This window comes from Mirounga angustirostris, unplaced genomic scaffold (assembly GCF_029215605.1).
Source record: "Mirounga angustirostris isolate CCGP_5_RB_7025 unplaced genomic scaffold, mMirAng1.0.hap1 SCAF_5, whole genome shotgun sequence".
In the NCBI taxonomy this organism is placed as follows: Eukaryota; Metazoa; Chordata; class Mammalia; order Carnivora; family Phocidae; genus Mirounga; species Mirounga angustirostris.
The window spans coordinates 8,449,815-8,465,387 of NW_026991713.1; the positions used below are offsets into that span (position 1 = coordinate 8,449,815).

Consider the following 15,573-nt stretch of genomic DNA (forward strand, 5'->3'; position numbering starts at 1 on the left):
CTACTTTAGACAAAATCAGTGCTACGCACCCAGACCACCGTATTTCATCTTCACCAACAAAGAAGCCAAGGTAAGCTGCTAGATTCTATTACAAAAAGTGACAGTGCTTACGCCATTTCACATTCTCCTAAGTACTGGCTTTGTTTCACGGTATTTAAAATTTACTCACTGCTTCACGACTTCATAAATTCTTTGGTTTTGGAATTCTGATGAGTGGCCTATGCGATAGACAATCCACCCTTAGGTAGGTAGAAAAGATCAGTCCCCTCAGTACCAAGCAATTGCTTACTGCCATGATGCTGTTTTTGTGCATGTTCTTGTGCATCTGTCTAATCAAGCAGGTGGCAGACTACTCACGTGTGCATCTTCATGCGTGTTTGTCTCAGTGAGCATAGGATGGGTACTCACATGTGCAGTGCGGTTTGGGCCTTGGCCGCCTCCTGTTTGGTGCTGTATCGGATCAGGGCGGTGCCCTGGGTTAGGTTCAGATGGAATGTCAGCAGTGGGCCATGCTGCATGCAGATGGTTCTCAACGTTGACCCATCAATCTGAGGGGTAATGACATTCATGAGATTAAAACCTGGAGGTGGGGTGTGAAGGAAACGAAAGTGGCCTTTCTATGTCGGAGAAGGAAAAGGACTTCTGATTTGTAAATAACGGTATCAGCACTAAACTCGTCTTGGAGAAAGGAAGGAGGAACTCAAAGCAGGAAAGAGTGCACTGAACAGAGGCCTTAAAGGTAAATTTTAAGATATTCAAAGCACTGGGCTGGGGATCTAATGTGCCCATACTGGAAATAAAAAAGTCTGTAAAAACACAGCTCAAAACAAATCATACAATTCAACCTGCAGTCTCTTTTCCTTAAGAGGTAAACAAGTGAACGTGTGTTGATTTGTCAGAGACTTCAGAAAGCACAAATAAGACGGCACGTGAATAAGAACTTAAGAGAACATGCCAAGTTCTTGGCATCATTACTAATGCAGTATTCTCTACTCCCCCAGTTAATGAGCTCACAGGGGGCGGAAGAGGAAGATACACACAAGACAGCACTGCTAGCCACACCTGATGGTTCACGATCTTGCTGGCTGACCTAGCTCGCGGACCCAGCTGGTGTCCTCTGACTCCCACGCTGGCCACCCCAGGGTGAGACTCTCTGCCTACTTCTCTGTGAACTCTGCTGTCCTCGCCCTCATGTTATCCAGGCGCTCGTGTCCAGTGATTCGAGATAGTTTCTCTCACCCAGGACTTGGGTGGACAAATCTACTTATTCACTCTGATCAATTTATTTGTATCGCGATCTTAACTAGGTTGAGATAGGCTGCTGAGTCCAACACTGGGTTCATTTCTTTGGAAGGGAAACAGATTACTTTCGGAACAGCCTTCAGAAACTGTTACTGGTGGCAGCCTTGCAAACACTGTGTGGTTTCACCATGGAAACCAGCAGATTCACCAGATTTCTTTACAGAAAATGACAAGCAACTATATGAGTGTGGCCTAGAGTACACCACAAGTGACCTTCCAGCACAGATGCCCTCTAAACAAATTTTAGGCAATGAAAGCAAATTTATCCAAGTTCCAAAGATTTGCCCTAAAACCTTCTTCTAAGCTATGATCGAGATTAGTCTATTAGGTAGTTTTGAGCTTTAAAATTAAACAATTCTTTTTAATACAAACACAGCCAACCCCTTGATTCATTTTACACATATATACACATGTACTCACTATTTTCTTTTTTTTTAAGATTTTATTTATTTATTTGACAGAGAGAGACACAGCAAGAGAGGGAACACAAGCAGGGGGAGTGGCAGAGGGAGAAGCAGGCTTCCCGCGGAGCAGGGAGCCCGATGTGGGGCTCGATCCCAGGACCCCGGGATCATGACCTGAGCCGAAGGCAGATGCTAAACGACTGAGCCACCCAGGCGCCCCTGTACTATTTTTTGTAGGATAAAACAGAAGTGAACAGCTGGTTAGGTTCCCCAGGCTCCTTTCAAAACAGCGTATCCATTACTGTCTCTCTCATCCTAACCATATATCCACCACACTGAGGGACAACTTTTAGAATGTTGTCATATTCTGGGGCGCCTGGATGGCTCAGTCAGTTAAGCGTCTGCCTTCAGCTCAGGTCATGATCTCGGGGTCCTGGGATCAAGCTCTGTGTTAGGCTCTCAGTGGGGCATCTGCTTCTCCCTCTCCCTCTGCACTCCCCCCCCCCCACATTTGTGCTCGCTCTCAAATAAATAAAATCTTTAAAAAAATATTCTAATGAGGCATATATAGTTTTGAGTATAGCCATATGAAATCGTCATACTTCAATTATTAGCTAAAAAAACCACCTGGGGCTTTTGGCTGAGTTGATATGGAGATTAAGAGCCAACCCAGACTCTTTCTCATGTTAACTCTATTTATGAAATCGCCTTTCTCCACATGTACCCTGAAATGCAAGCCCTGGGTACACTCCCCACAAACAGATTCACTGGGCAAGTAAATTTAGGAGAAGCTGTATTTCCTCACAGAGGATCATAATACATGTTAGTATATTAAAGGGTCTAAGAAGTCTCATAGTGAAGAAACCTTGTTTCTTCGTTTAATCAAGTATATATTCCAAACCTATTAGGCCAGAGACCTATTAATATCCCATGAGAACACTCTAGAAAATGCTGGCTTACTAAAGTGTGCATGAATCCATTTATGAATTAAATGCTAGACAATTCATTTTATGTGTCAAACGGAGGGAAGCATAATTGACTCCTTTTAACAAGGTGTTGTAAAGGCTGTGCTGTCTAGTCCAAATAAAGGTCATGGGCTCAGTTTCAGTGGGTTCATTTAATCTCATTTGAGTGTTCGACATCGACATCGTACTGCTGCAAGTATGTCAGTTATCCAGCAAACGAGTGGCTTGCGGCAAATGAAACCCATCACTGTAAAAACAGCCCAGAGGGCATGTTCTGAAGACAGCAAATTAGTAATGCCATCTACAAAGAAGAGAATAACAGATGGAAAATTGAAAGCACCCGTGTGGCATTTAAGCTAGGAAACTGACAGATTCCTCCTACTGCCGAGATAGATGGTTAATTATTTCTGAAGCATTACAAATGGCTGATACTGAGCCTTAAGCCTTGTTGGGCCAACACTCCCCATTCAGGAGTAAACTTCGAGCCTTTGGGTGGAGAGACCCACCCCTGCACACTGGGCCTCTCTGTAGCGAGCAGGAAATTAATCTTATCTGCCAACATTCCACACCTGAGTTTCCCTCTCTTAACACAATGAAGTCCTGTCTCAAAAATCACAAGGAAGCATGATTACCTGTGGAGTGAGATTGTGAAGAACCAGCCAGTAACTGGGACGAACTGAACCACCATCACTCCAGGTAGAGGCTGCAGCAACCAGAAAAACAATCAGGAAGAGCAATAAAGAAATTCGGAAAGCCACGAGTGAGAAACAGCTTCACATAGCCCACGTGTTTCTCCTCTCCCGTTATCAGCTGTCTTCTCTTTTCTGCCTCCCTCTGGCCCCCTTCATCCCGTCACTTAATGGCCAGCTCTCTTCTCCTAGACCTTGAACCCTGTGCCCTCTCATCTCACTGCTAAGACATCCTCCTCCTAATGTCCTCCCCCTGCTGGTCACCATTTTTACTCCGTCAGTCCCTTGCGAGTTCTTGGGTTTTCTCTGCCCTGGACGGACCACAGCTTTCCGCTCAAGAGCTTCCCACTCTTTCCTCTACCACACTGCCTCTCTGCGAAGATTTCGTGTCTTTTGGTATTGACGTGAGCTAGAACAACGGTGCTCCTTTGGCGGGCCCTGCTCACCCGAGGCAAGCCGTGAGTCCTGGGCCCCCCACCCCCTGACTGATCGGGGTGCTGTGCTGCTCCAGGGGGACGGTTTGGGGTTGGTCAGACCGGGAGGTGGGCGGGGCAGCGCTGTAGTGTTCCTCGAGGAAATATGGTTTTTCCACATCTTGTTGGAGAGATGAGTGGGGTTGTGTCCTATGGGATCTGGGGACCATGTTGATTTGTAATCAGGGAACTTTGCTGTAAAGAAGAGAATGTTAAAGAAGGGATAAGGTTAGATAGGGCACTTTTGTCAACATACACAAATTTTGTGTATACACACAATATTCTAAAAACAGTTAAGTACACATTTTGAGAGTAGCAGTACAAAGTAACATTGCCCTCTGAGCTTATTAAATGTAAAAATTTCAATGACTATTACTCTGAATTGACAACACATAAACTAAAGATTTAATATGATAACTAATTCTCTACTACTTTCTTAGCCAAACAGAACATGAAAGGGAAGATTAATTCAAGGGAAGTATTCCTAAAATCATTAGTCTTACAGACATAGTAGAATGTGAACCCTAGTAAAACTATTCTATAAATACTCATTGACTGAATGGAAAGTACACTAGAAATTTATACTTTTCTTGATCCAGATTATTAGCTATCAACATTCAGACAAACATTTTTTTAAAAGCGTTTTTAAAGTAATCTCTACACCCAACATGGGGCTGGAACTTACAATCCTGAGATCAAGTCTCATGTTCTACTGAGTGAGCCAGCCAGGCACCCCAACATTCAAACAGATTTTTATTTTTTTTATTTTATTTTTTTTAAAGATTTTATTTATTTATTTGACAGAGAGAGACACAGCGAGAGAGGGAACACAAGTAGGGGGAGTGGGAGAGGGAGAAGCAGGCTTCCCGCGGAGCAGGGAGCCTGATGCGGGGCTCGATCCCAGGACCCTGGGATCATGACCTGAGCCGAAGGCAGACGCTTAACCGACTGAGCCACCCAGGCGCCCCTCAAACAGATTTTTAAAGAACAATCAAAAAATATTTACTAAGGGCTTACTACGCTTTAAGGCACTAAATCAATGCTGTGGGTAATACAAACATTCTCAAGAACTTCAAGTTCACATGGGAAGACAGAACAGATGAATAAGAGAATTGGTAACCCCAGGCATCATCACATATGTTCAATACACAGAGAAGACACTGCTCGGCCATCACTAAAGGCTTTGCAAAGACAGGTCTGGAAGGATTTACATAAATGGATGGGCTCAGAGACAGAGGAAAATATAGACTAATGTCCAATTTGAACTCTATCTGTACCAAATATGTTTTCCCCCAGTTCTGGCTGAACAATATTTCACAGGGGCAGAGGTAGAGAAGGCCAGAAAGGTAGGCTGGGGGCCGATGAGGATGCTACTAGATTGAGCATGTAGTGTTTAAACTTGGCTCTCATCCTGGGTGACAGTAAGTAGAATGGAGCAGAAGAAATGGATGGGAGATGTGGCTGCAGAATGCACCCCCTGGGAGATAGCTAAGACATTTACTGAATGGAAAGACTTAGGAAACACAATGGGGGGGGCTGCAGAAAAGTATACATTCAGTTTAGACACCTCTGAGGTGATCCTTGGGTAATCTATCAGGTGAATGTCCAACTATAGACAAAAAGATAAAACAGTTCAACTGAAGACGTGGGCAGTTACTGGAATGAAAGAGCTGGGTTGAAAAATAAGTTTTTACATGTAAAGGACGAAGTCCCACAAAAGTATAATGTAGGGTGGTGGTTAGAAACATGGATTATGGAGTTGGTGCCTTTACACACTCGCTCAGACCTGAGGCAAATTATATCAGCTCTCTGAGTCTGAGTTTCTTCATCTTCAAAATGGAGAGAAGGCCAGGACCTGCTCCCAGACTTTGGTGAAAGTAAGGTAAGAATTCATGCTGAAGGCTTAGCATGCTGCCTGGTCTCCAGGAGCATTCAATAAATGACAGGTTATTGTGACCCTGTCTATATGACACAGACGTGAAAAGAAAAAGAAGACAATTTGTAAGGCAGTTAACCTACAGTGTCTTAAAGAGTAGCTGAGGATTTGTTCCATTTGCTTTTGCTTGGACACAGAACAGAAGCCTTAATGACTTTAATGGCTTGAGGTCTAACTTTTGCAAGACCAAGGTGCCAATTACAAATAATCTCTCTACCAATCTATGAGGCAGTGTGTGGAGTGAGTGACTTCAAAGGCTCTATTATATCCATTAAGCTTTATTCCCTATTGTCTAAAAAAAAAAAAAAAAAAACCACCACACATACGCATAAGGAATTCAACAAATGTTATTGGTAGAATTAATTAAGGGCCTCTTTTTTTCCCCTTGGCCATCTGCCTGCAGCCTTTGTCTATAAGTGGAAGGATTTGTTTGTAGAAAAGGAAGCCATAATTGGCTACCTTAGGAATAACAACCTGGACTTCCCTGGTTCTCCCATGGCCCATGATTCCTTCGGCAGACTGGTTCAAGAAAAGCACTTGTGGCACAAAGATTTAACCTCTGCCCTCTCAATACCCACAAGGCTCCCTGCAATTATGTCACCATCTGCCCTGTCCTAAAGCTGTATGTCTCACCCTGTCTGTGCCACTGGAAGCTCCTTGAGAACATGGCCAGCGGAAGAGGTGTGCCTCCATTTAGGCTGACCTAGCCATTCAACTTCTGTTGAAGTCCTCCTTAAGAAATAAACGCCCATTTCCTTTATAAAAGGGAACCTGATGGAAAAGTGCTAGCCAAAGGGAAACAAATAGGTCAGACGGTACCTGAAGTGCTATGAACGTTGGTAAAGGAGTTGTCAGAGGCACTGTAGGGCCAGGCACCAGGTGAAGGCAGCGAGGTGTTGAGGGAAGAATTAGACCCTTTGGGAGACAGAGGAAGAACAAGATGAAAATACTGCAGACAGACATCAGTATAACCAGTGAAACCTTAAGTACTGTATTTAGCCTTTGATGGAAGAGTAAAATATACTAAAAAAGTATCCAAAAAACCCCTGAAAAGCTACATACTTGTATGTTTTCTGGTTAAATTATTAGATTATTAGCAGGTACAAATGAAGCCACAAACTGACAGATACAAAAATGCTGGGTATTGAATAAACACAAAGGATGCCTCACTCATTTACCTGTGGTGTTATCCCGCAGAAGTTGGTGGTCAGTATCTACAATGGGAGATGTGGCTGTACCCCCCAGCACACTTCCTGGGGTGACATAGGGGTCAGACTCAGGGTCAATGTTTTGGATACCTTTCCATGGCACTCCTGGTTGGAATTCTGAAACAAGGAGAACAAACATTAGAGGTAGGAGGTTGTTCAAAGAATGATAAAAATCAAGTTAGTTTTTTTTTTTTTTTTAAGTTTTATTTTTAAGTAATCTCTACACCCAATGTGGGGCTCAAACTCACAACCCCGAAATCAAGAGTTGCAACGTTCTTCTGACTGAGCCAGCCAGGCGCCCCTCAAGTTAGTTTTTGATACAAGGCATAGATCTGTGAAAAGTAGAACACTGAATCTATTTCATCTCAGACTTTTATCATAAAATTGAACACCACAACTCAGCCCGAGCAGGCACTACGCCAGCACCTCTGTGTTACCAAGCACGTTGACTTGGTTTCTCTGTGGCTCTGAGCCAGAGCTGTCTGGCGTCTGGTCCTGGTCGCGGCTCTTCCTGCTCCCAGGGAAGATCGGGCCTGAGGGCAGCGAGGGCAGGGGTAGGTAACCTGGTGCCCATGAGAACTGTCCAGGCATCCACAACAAGAACTGGGAGAAAACCAGGGTTGGAGATGAGTGACTTCTCCCATTTATTTCACTGGAAATTGGCTCAGATGCATGAAAGGAAACACAATACAAGTGACCACTATTATGTGGAACACCCAGGGACAAAGAGCAGGAATAAGCTGGCTTATCAATGAGAAAGCCTAGAATACGTGTGTTTACAACTTTTTTTTATTGGTTAATTTAAATTGTATTTAAAGCCATGTGATAGGATTAACAAGCTTTTGTTTTCCTAATCATGATGGAGAGCAATCAATATTATACACAAACAATATGCATTATATGAACCTGCTTTAATGGAAGGAAATTAAACATATTCATATTGCAAATATACCTGTATAGGAAGAGGTTTTAGAAAGACATATACCGATTTTTAATTTTTGCTTAACTAAACCTAAAATTTTTCTACAATGAAAATAGATTACTTACATCAAAATAAAAAGAGAAAAAAGTGAACAGTCTCATTACACCACCACTGCATACCTGGAACCTGACAATAAATACTTGCTTCATGAATAAACAGGCCAATTAAATGGCCATTTCAGAAGATCCCATGTTACAAGGCATCCTGTGCACGGACGAGTGCTAAGTCCGGCTCCCACATCACCTTCCTTGATCTCCAAATTCCATTCCTCTGACTTCCTGCAGCTCGTCTATGCTCTGCAGTATTTATCACAGTTACCTGCCTTGCAGGTGATCTGTGTCCACACCTTATCTTCCTGACTGAACTCAATGGAGCAGAGACCCCATTAATAATGCGAATTTCCTATCTTTCCCAGAGCATAGCACATGCCTTGCTTTTATCAGACAACAGTTACGAAATGAGAAAACAAAATGCATTAGTAACTGGTAAAAGCAATCTGTTCAGAACCCAAAAATAAGAATTAAAAACAAATGATACACCAGAAAAAAAAAAAATTGCCTGGACAATACCTGGAGGCCAACTGGCATTGCTGGATTTACTTCCGATTTTATTTGTTGGTGGAGATTTGGCAGGTAACCAGCTATCACCAGCAGGACCCGTATGGCCACCCAGTGTGTCACTCGGGATGATATCAAACTGGTTGTACGGTGACCCTCCTCGAGTCTTACCAGGGGCCACGATAGCGCCTGAGGAGAGAGAGTGGAAATTAATTCACACCCAGAAAGGATTCCTATGAACAGAACTCGTCAAAGCTCTTACTCGGCAGAAAACAGTATTCTGACGTTTATGCAGTTAAAAAAAAGGTGCTGGAACGAGAGGTCGCCCTGGACAGCCAGTATCTAATTCACAAACAGGATGAGTAGGAACGATCCACTTCACCGTCCTGAACCTCTTGGGTTCTCACTGAGGCACACAGCACTGTTCTCATCCTTGAATCTTCTTTTCAGTCTTAGAATTCCATGGTCTTAAGAAATTAATGAAACTTTCATCAACAACGAATCATACTATTATCCCCAGTTTCCATACCAATGACTCAAGAATGAGAAATAGGAAAAACACTACACAATCTGCAGTGCACAGGAAGTGTTCTCATGACACTCTTGTACTGACGTGCCCCCCCCCCCCAAGTTCTTCAGTGCTGATCAGACCCAGGTTAGCTGGAAGAAGCAATGTAAATAGAGGGAGCCCACTGGAGAGAAACGCATCTGCCATCGCTCTGAATTCCAAAGCCATGAGATGGAATTCCCGCCTACGGTCTCTGCCCGCACAAGATCGACAGGGAACTGGGCAGTCCTGCGACCCGTGGCCCCACACAGGAAGAACAACCAATCCTTTGTAACTGTCTTCCTGACAGCATTTCGGCAGTTCCGTCTGTGCCCCTTTTATGCATTTGCGATGCTACAAGGCAGGAAGAACATTAAAAACTTAAAAGTTCTCTTAACCTAACTAAAAATGATCTTCACTTTCAATAAAAATTGGGGGCCTCTGGGAAATACCACCCTATTTATTTCTCAAATGAATTTTACATGCTGCATTGTGTCACCTGATCTACCCTTAGGATGCTGTTTCTAAACAGATAAAATTATTTCCAGGATGATGTATTAAAATATTTGTGTAAATATTGATTAAAGTAATCTGCTTGGGTTGGCCCAGCAGGAGTATTATCAAATCCACCTCCACGCTCAGCTAAGAAGTCATTTGCATTTCTGGAACTACTGACAGAAATCTGACTCAAGGGCACATTACAGGGAAGTCACAGGAAATGAAGCGCTCAATTACTGTGGGGATTGCTAAGGAAATGGGGAACACAGTATCTATAAGCTCTGAAAAGGCAAGTAGATATTTAAACTTCCAGATATCCTCTCGCATGACACTCTGTATTTATTATCGTGCACCTATCATGTCTTTAGGGACAAGGAGACCTGATGAATTACCAGCCTAAAGAAGCAGGGTAAGTGCCCAAAGCTACAAATGCTGGGCTTGAATTATTCAGTCTAGAGATAGATTTTATAGTTTCAATAAATCATTCTTGATTTTGTGGCATGAAATCTTAGGGAGAGCAGGGAAGAGCTCCATGTGGCCATTTTACTGTCTCTCGGATAGACACATTCAAGAGTGGTTTATAAAGGGACCCTGAAAGTTTTCAGACCCATGGGGCTGAGGTCTGCCAGGAAACTGGCAGGAGGAGCCCAACACCCAGGTGTATATACTTGGATCTCAAGGCTACAGTTGAGTCCAGGTGAATTACTGTCCAATGATATAAACATTGAAACAAAGGTTGAAGGAAGGTTCTAAAACCTTTTATCTGTTTTACAGGGACATAGAGAGGCATTTACAGAGAACAATGGAAATGAAGAGCCCACCATTCACAACCAAAGCCTGTGATGCCCCTCAGCTGTTGTCCTGCAGACACTATAATGCATTAAGAACAAGAAAGCTAAAAAAACAAAACAAAACAAGAAAGCTTTGTGGAAAGTTCAAATCTCATGTACTATTAGTCATCTATCTTTTGGAGACTAAAGTGTTTGAATAATCAACATGGTATATATTTGTTGTGATCTCTTAAACCTCAAAAAAAATGCATTTTGTTCTCTCAGCCAATATATTAGGGTTTCATCCTAATGGGTACTCAAGTTCACTGCTACTGCTCTCAATCCCATTACAGGTGGGCGATTTTGCTCCCCTTAATTACAACTAGCATTTTAAGTTTCTTATAATTTGAAATATACATAACCCCAATCTTCCTCTCTTAGGCAATCACTGGATTTGGAGGAAAAATGAAGAGATTAAGAAAAAGCTAAAGATTTGTGCTTTAAAATAATTTTACAGGATACATCATCAAGGTCCGTGAGGGCCATACACCTCCAACTCGTAAGGCTTTGCTTGCTCTTACCATTTTTGTGCATATTGGCTTCCTGTGTGGCTACAGAGGGCAGTCCCTCCATCATGGAGGTCCACTGTTTAAAGCGAGACTCTGTTCCAGCCTCCTTCCCACCAACCATGCCATAGTCCATGCCACCAGAGCTGAAGCCTAAAACAGAGAAGCACATTTTACATCTTCCTATATATTTCAAGAGATCTGAGGTAGAACCAACCAAATGATAGCTTCATTTGTCATTTAAAGACTAATTCACAAGAAATTTCTTTACTCAGAAGCAGAGATTTTGATTCAAAATGTTCATCCTGGCTCTTGCTTGCTAAAGAAAGTAATGACTCTTGGTGCAGGTGTGAAAATGTGCAGGACTGCCGTAATTGAGAGCATTACAGTGCACAGCGCACCTGTGCCTTCACTTACTCATTTAGCTAACGCTTGTGCTAGCCAGAATGCTGGGGCCAGGAATTCGCCAACTCAGAGAGCCAATCTCCACACATCAAACTGATAATGGTAGAACAACAGCCACAAGGTGTGGTGAGGGTGTCTGGGGCCAGAAAGGCTTTGCAGAAGAAGGGACATTTGATTTAGGGCCGATGGCAGGTATGCAAGTAAGTCAAGGATACCAAGTACAAAGCTCTGATTGATGACCATCTGGTACATTTAGGGAATGAGGAGTTCAGTGTGACTCCAGTGCTTGGTTAACCATGGATGAAGTGAGGCAGAGTGACAGGAGATGGGGGAGAAATGAGGAGTTATGTCCTGTAGGGTTCTTTATGTATCAGGCCAAAGACTTTGGGCCTTTTTTCTCTAAGACAGGAGATAAAGAAGTTTTTTAACAAGTGAGAGAAAGAAATCTAAGTCTGTATTTTAGGGAGCGCCTGGCTGGTTCAGTTGGAAGAGCAAGCAACTCTTAATCTCAAGGTCATGAGTTTGAGCCCCACGTTGGGTGCAGAGATTACTAAAAATAAATAAACTTAAAAAAAAAGTCTGTATTTTAGAAAAAGAACTGGCAGTACAAAAATGGGGTACATGCAGGTCAAGGCAGAATGTAAGAGATTTGAAAGAAATCTTTATGCGATGACGAAGCCTGAATAGGCAATGACAGAGAGCTTCAGAGTTTACTTTGCCATGAGCCCCAGGTAAGCCTCAGGTGTCAGGCTTTTAGCACGAGTGTAGGTGGGTAATGTCTTCGCATTGCACAGGGCTGGACAGGTGAGAATCAGTATGAGAGGCTTGCTGATGGGGGTCTCACAGGTCCCACCATCCACTGTGGGTCAGAATGTACTTAACATAAAAAGTAAAATGAAGCACGAAAATAAACAAATGAACAGAGAGGAAGAACAATGAATAGCCAGAGTAAAAATGAGGATGGACTGCAGTGAGTGTAGAACAGCCATCCCAGGGAGGTGAAGCAGGGGTCCCACAATGTAAAAGCTCAGGCAGCTGCAGGAGTCAAAAGCCCGTCTACTATTACTCGAGAAGATGTGCCACTCCAGCTAGGCCAAGCTCCTCGCTGTACCCACTTGCCTCTCCGACCATCTGGTGGTGCCTCAATGACTCTGAGGTTCCACTTAATCCAAATCCCATGAGGGCCCAGGCCACGTTCTCTCCCTGTGCTTCTGAGTTGTCAGAGACAGTTTTATAAATGCATAATAAATCCATTCCTAACACCTTGACCTATATTTAAAATGTTGCTATTAATATAAAGAACACTGCTCCTTCACACTGTAAGCAACTTTACTAGTCCATGTGATTACTTGGAGGGCGGGGGTGGGGAGTAGAAATTCCTGGAATAAGCTGGAAATATTTCATATTAAATGATTTTTTAAAAAAGAAGAGTTTAAGGTATTTTCTTTTCTCTTATGTAGTTGAAATGAGACTGGAGGATAGCAGGGTTGAAAGGAATAAGGCTTTTCTCTGAAAGAAGCTTTATTTATTATTATTATTTTTAAATTTTATTTATTTATTTGACAGAGAGAGAGAGAGAGAGATCACAAGTAGGCAGAGCAGCAGGCAGAGGGAGAGGGAGAAGCAGGCTCCCTGCTGAGCAGGGAGCCCGATGCGGGGCTCTATCCCAGGACCCTGGGATCATGACATGAGCTGAAGGCAGACGCTTAACTGACTGAGCCACCCAGGCGCCCCCTCTGACAGAAGCTTTAATGGCCTAAGTGGGTTACTCCTTGGGCAAGTAGCACCTCTGCCTTTGACAGAGAAAACCAACCCAAGGTGCCTGGATTCTAGGCTATTCGAAAGCTTGGTTCCAATCATGGAGGAAGAGCTTTTGAGAATAACCTAGGATTCTGGTGAAGATTAGAAAGAATGTGAGGATTAGTAAGAAGATAAAGAATGATTCCTTACACATTTCTTTTTTTTAAAGATTCCATTCATTTATTTGACAGAGAGAGAGATAGCACAAGCAGGGGGAATGGCAGAGGGAGAGGGAGCAGCAGGCTCCCCGCTTAGCAGGGAGCCCAATGCAGGACTCGATCCCAGGACTCTGGGATCATGACCTGAGCTGAAGGCAGACGCTTAACCAACTGAGCCACCCAGGCGCCCCCACATTACTTTAAAGATTCTTTACAGTTGCTCTGAAATGTCTTTAGAACCCACAGTGAATTACAATTATTTAATTTCAGCTGCTTAGAGTCCTTTTGTGACACGTGAAGCGTGGAAAATTAGTAAGAGTTCTACATATCTTAGGATGAGGGGACAGTTTGAGCAGTTCCATCTGAACCTTAAGTGGGCATCTTTCTCGTTAGAAACTTGGGAAATCAAACACCACCAAAGCATGGCAGCATCATAACTAAGTAACAAAGTTTGGTAAGGAAACACCCAGAGGGATGTGAGGAGAACAGGAGATAAAACTGCCTTGAAAGGTTTAACCTCCGAACCCAAACCAGGAGAGGAAGAATCAGTGCAAGGCTGTACGTGGTTCTGTGTCTTTCTTCGATGCCCCGCGGTAACCGGCACGACTCACAACCTCTGCACTATTTGTGAGCTGCCACACCTCGAAGCCCAGCAAAGTACGGACCTTTTTGTCCTTGCTACTTCATCAAAACCACACTTCCTCGGTCCACCAGGCAGCCTCCCTGTAATTCTCCAGCTCACCAAACAGAACTTGAGCTCCAATCAAACAATCCTTCCGTTCAGTTCAGTGCACACTCACGGAAAGCCGCATTAGTGCCAGGCTCTGTGAGGAGCTGAGGGACAAACAGAAATAAGACATGCCCCTTGCTCTCCTAGGAACTCATTTCCCCAGTACATCCCTTTTACCGATCTTATCATTCCTACAAATCCAACCCTTGGCCTCCCTTATCTATCCTGGCCAGAATTACTTTCTTTGCCACGCACGCTGTTTCACCGTCTATTTATTCATCATTACTGCTTGGCTCAGTGTCACCTCCTTGAGGAAACTGGGATTTCCGCTTTCACGCTCTTTGTCTATATTAGTTCTTTCTTCCCTGCTTTTCCTTTTACTATAGATTAAAAAACAAATCAGTGCTTTTATAATGATAAAAATATATTATAAAAGAAACAGATCACCCACAGTTGCCCATTTAACACAAATATTCTTTTTTTAAAGTAATCTCTACCCAACATGCGGCTCAAACTTACAACCCTGAGATCAAGAGTCACATGCTCTACCAACTGAGCCAGCCAGGCGCCACCGAATTTTGATAAATTTTAAACATGAAAAGTGAAATTTTATTGGAAATACATTTTCTTTTTCTTTTTTTAAGTAGGTCCACACTCAGCATGGGGCTTGAACTCACGACCCTGAGATCAAGACCTGAGTCGAGATCAAGAGTCAGATGCCCAACCGAGCCACCCAGGCGCCCTGGGACATTTTCTAATACGACGAGGGACTTTACTTCTCGAATGGTTCAGATACCTATGAATGAGAGATATGAGACGGAGTTCACACTATTCCTATTTTTTAAATTACAATAGAAAAAAAGCACCAAGAAATCTTATATAAGTAATTAGACAGGAAAAGAAGGAGTCTTGTTATAACATCTCCTATTTCTGTGAATTCCCATTTAGGCTATATTCCCTTCCCCTCAGCTCAATAACATAGATGCTAAAACATGTTTACATAGGTCATCATCCCCAGACAATTCAGTTAGGTATATTTTCAATTCTGCTAAAAGCAGAGAATGAGAAACCGTCTGTTTTATAAAAACAATCAGTCAAGGATCAGTTAAGCAGTCATTAAACTCATTCAACTTTTTAATTTTGAGAAAATACACCCAAAGAGGCTTTACTGGGACTTACTAAGAGACTTTTAATTATTCGTGCTCCTCTTTCACCTACAGGTGTCTTTTTTAGTTTAATACTCAGCAGTAGGAAAATTGAAATACTATTCATTTTTTACATCTTTGCTATATAAATTTAACCTCTCTGTATGCATTAAATATATTTTCAGCAAAATCTTATAGCTGTAGTTTATTCAAAACAGGCAGCCAAATCGGATTTACTTTCAATCCCAAAATGTATTTTTCAACTCAAATAAATGTCATAATATTAAGGAATTAAGGACATTTTTAACTGTGAAATAAATTGCAAAGTGCATCTTATAAGGCAGATCGATCTGTAAGTGGTCAGATCACAATTAATATGATAAAGACCTAATAAAATTTATTCATAAGTTACCAAATGGAAATAAATTAGCGAGTCAA

General features: G+C 42.6%; 1 protein-coding gene across 13 annotated transcripts in view; it reads right to left on the reverse strand.

Annotated features, from left to right (window-relative positions):
- TNRC6B (trinucleotide repeat containing adaptor 6B) overlaps positions 1–15,573 on the reverse strand; it is a 256,919-nt gene that overhangs the window by 13,234 nt on the left and 228,112 nt on the right. For all 13 annotated transcript variants that reach the window (XM_054506809.2, XM_054506803.2, XM_054506805.2 and 10 more), the window contains 7 exons: positions 10,913–11,050; positions 8,529–8,705; positions 6,948–7,094; positions 6,589–6,684; positions 3,807–4,028; positions 3,304–3,374; positions 409–548 (listed from right to left, as the gene is read on the reverse strand). In XM_054506809.2, the coding sequence (XP_054362784.1) occupies positions 409–548; positions 3,304–3,374; positions 3,807–4,028; positions 6,589–6,684; positions 6,948–7,094; positions 8,529–8,705; positions 10,913–11,050 (991 nt within the window). The remainder of the gene's footprint in view (positions 1–408; positions 549–3,303; positions 3,375–3,806; positions 4,029–6,588; positions 6,685–6,947; positions 7,095–8,528; positions 8,706–10,912; positions 11,051–15,573) is intronic.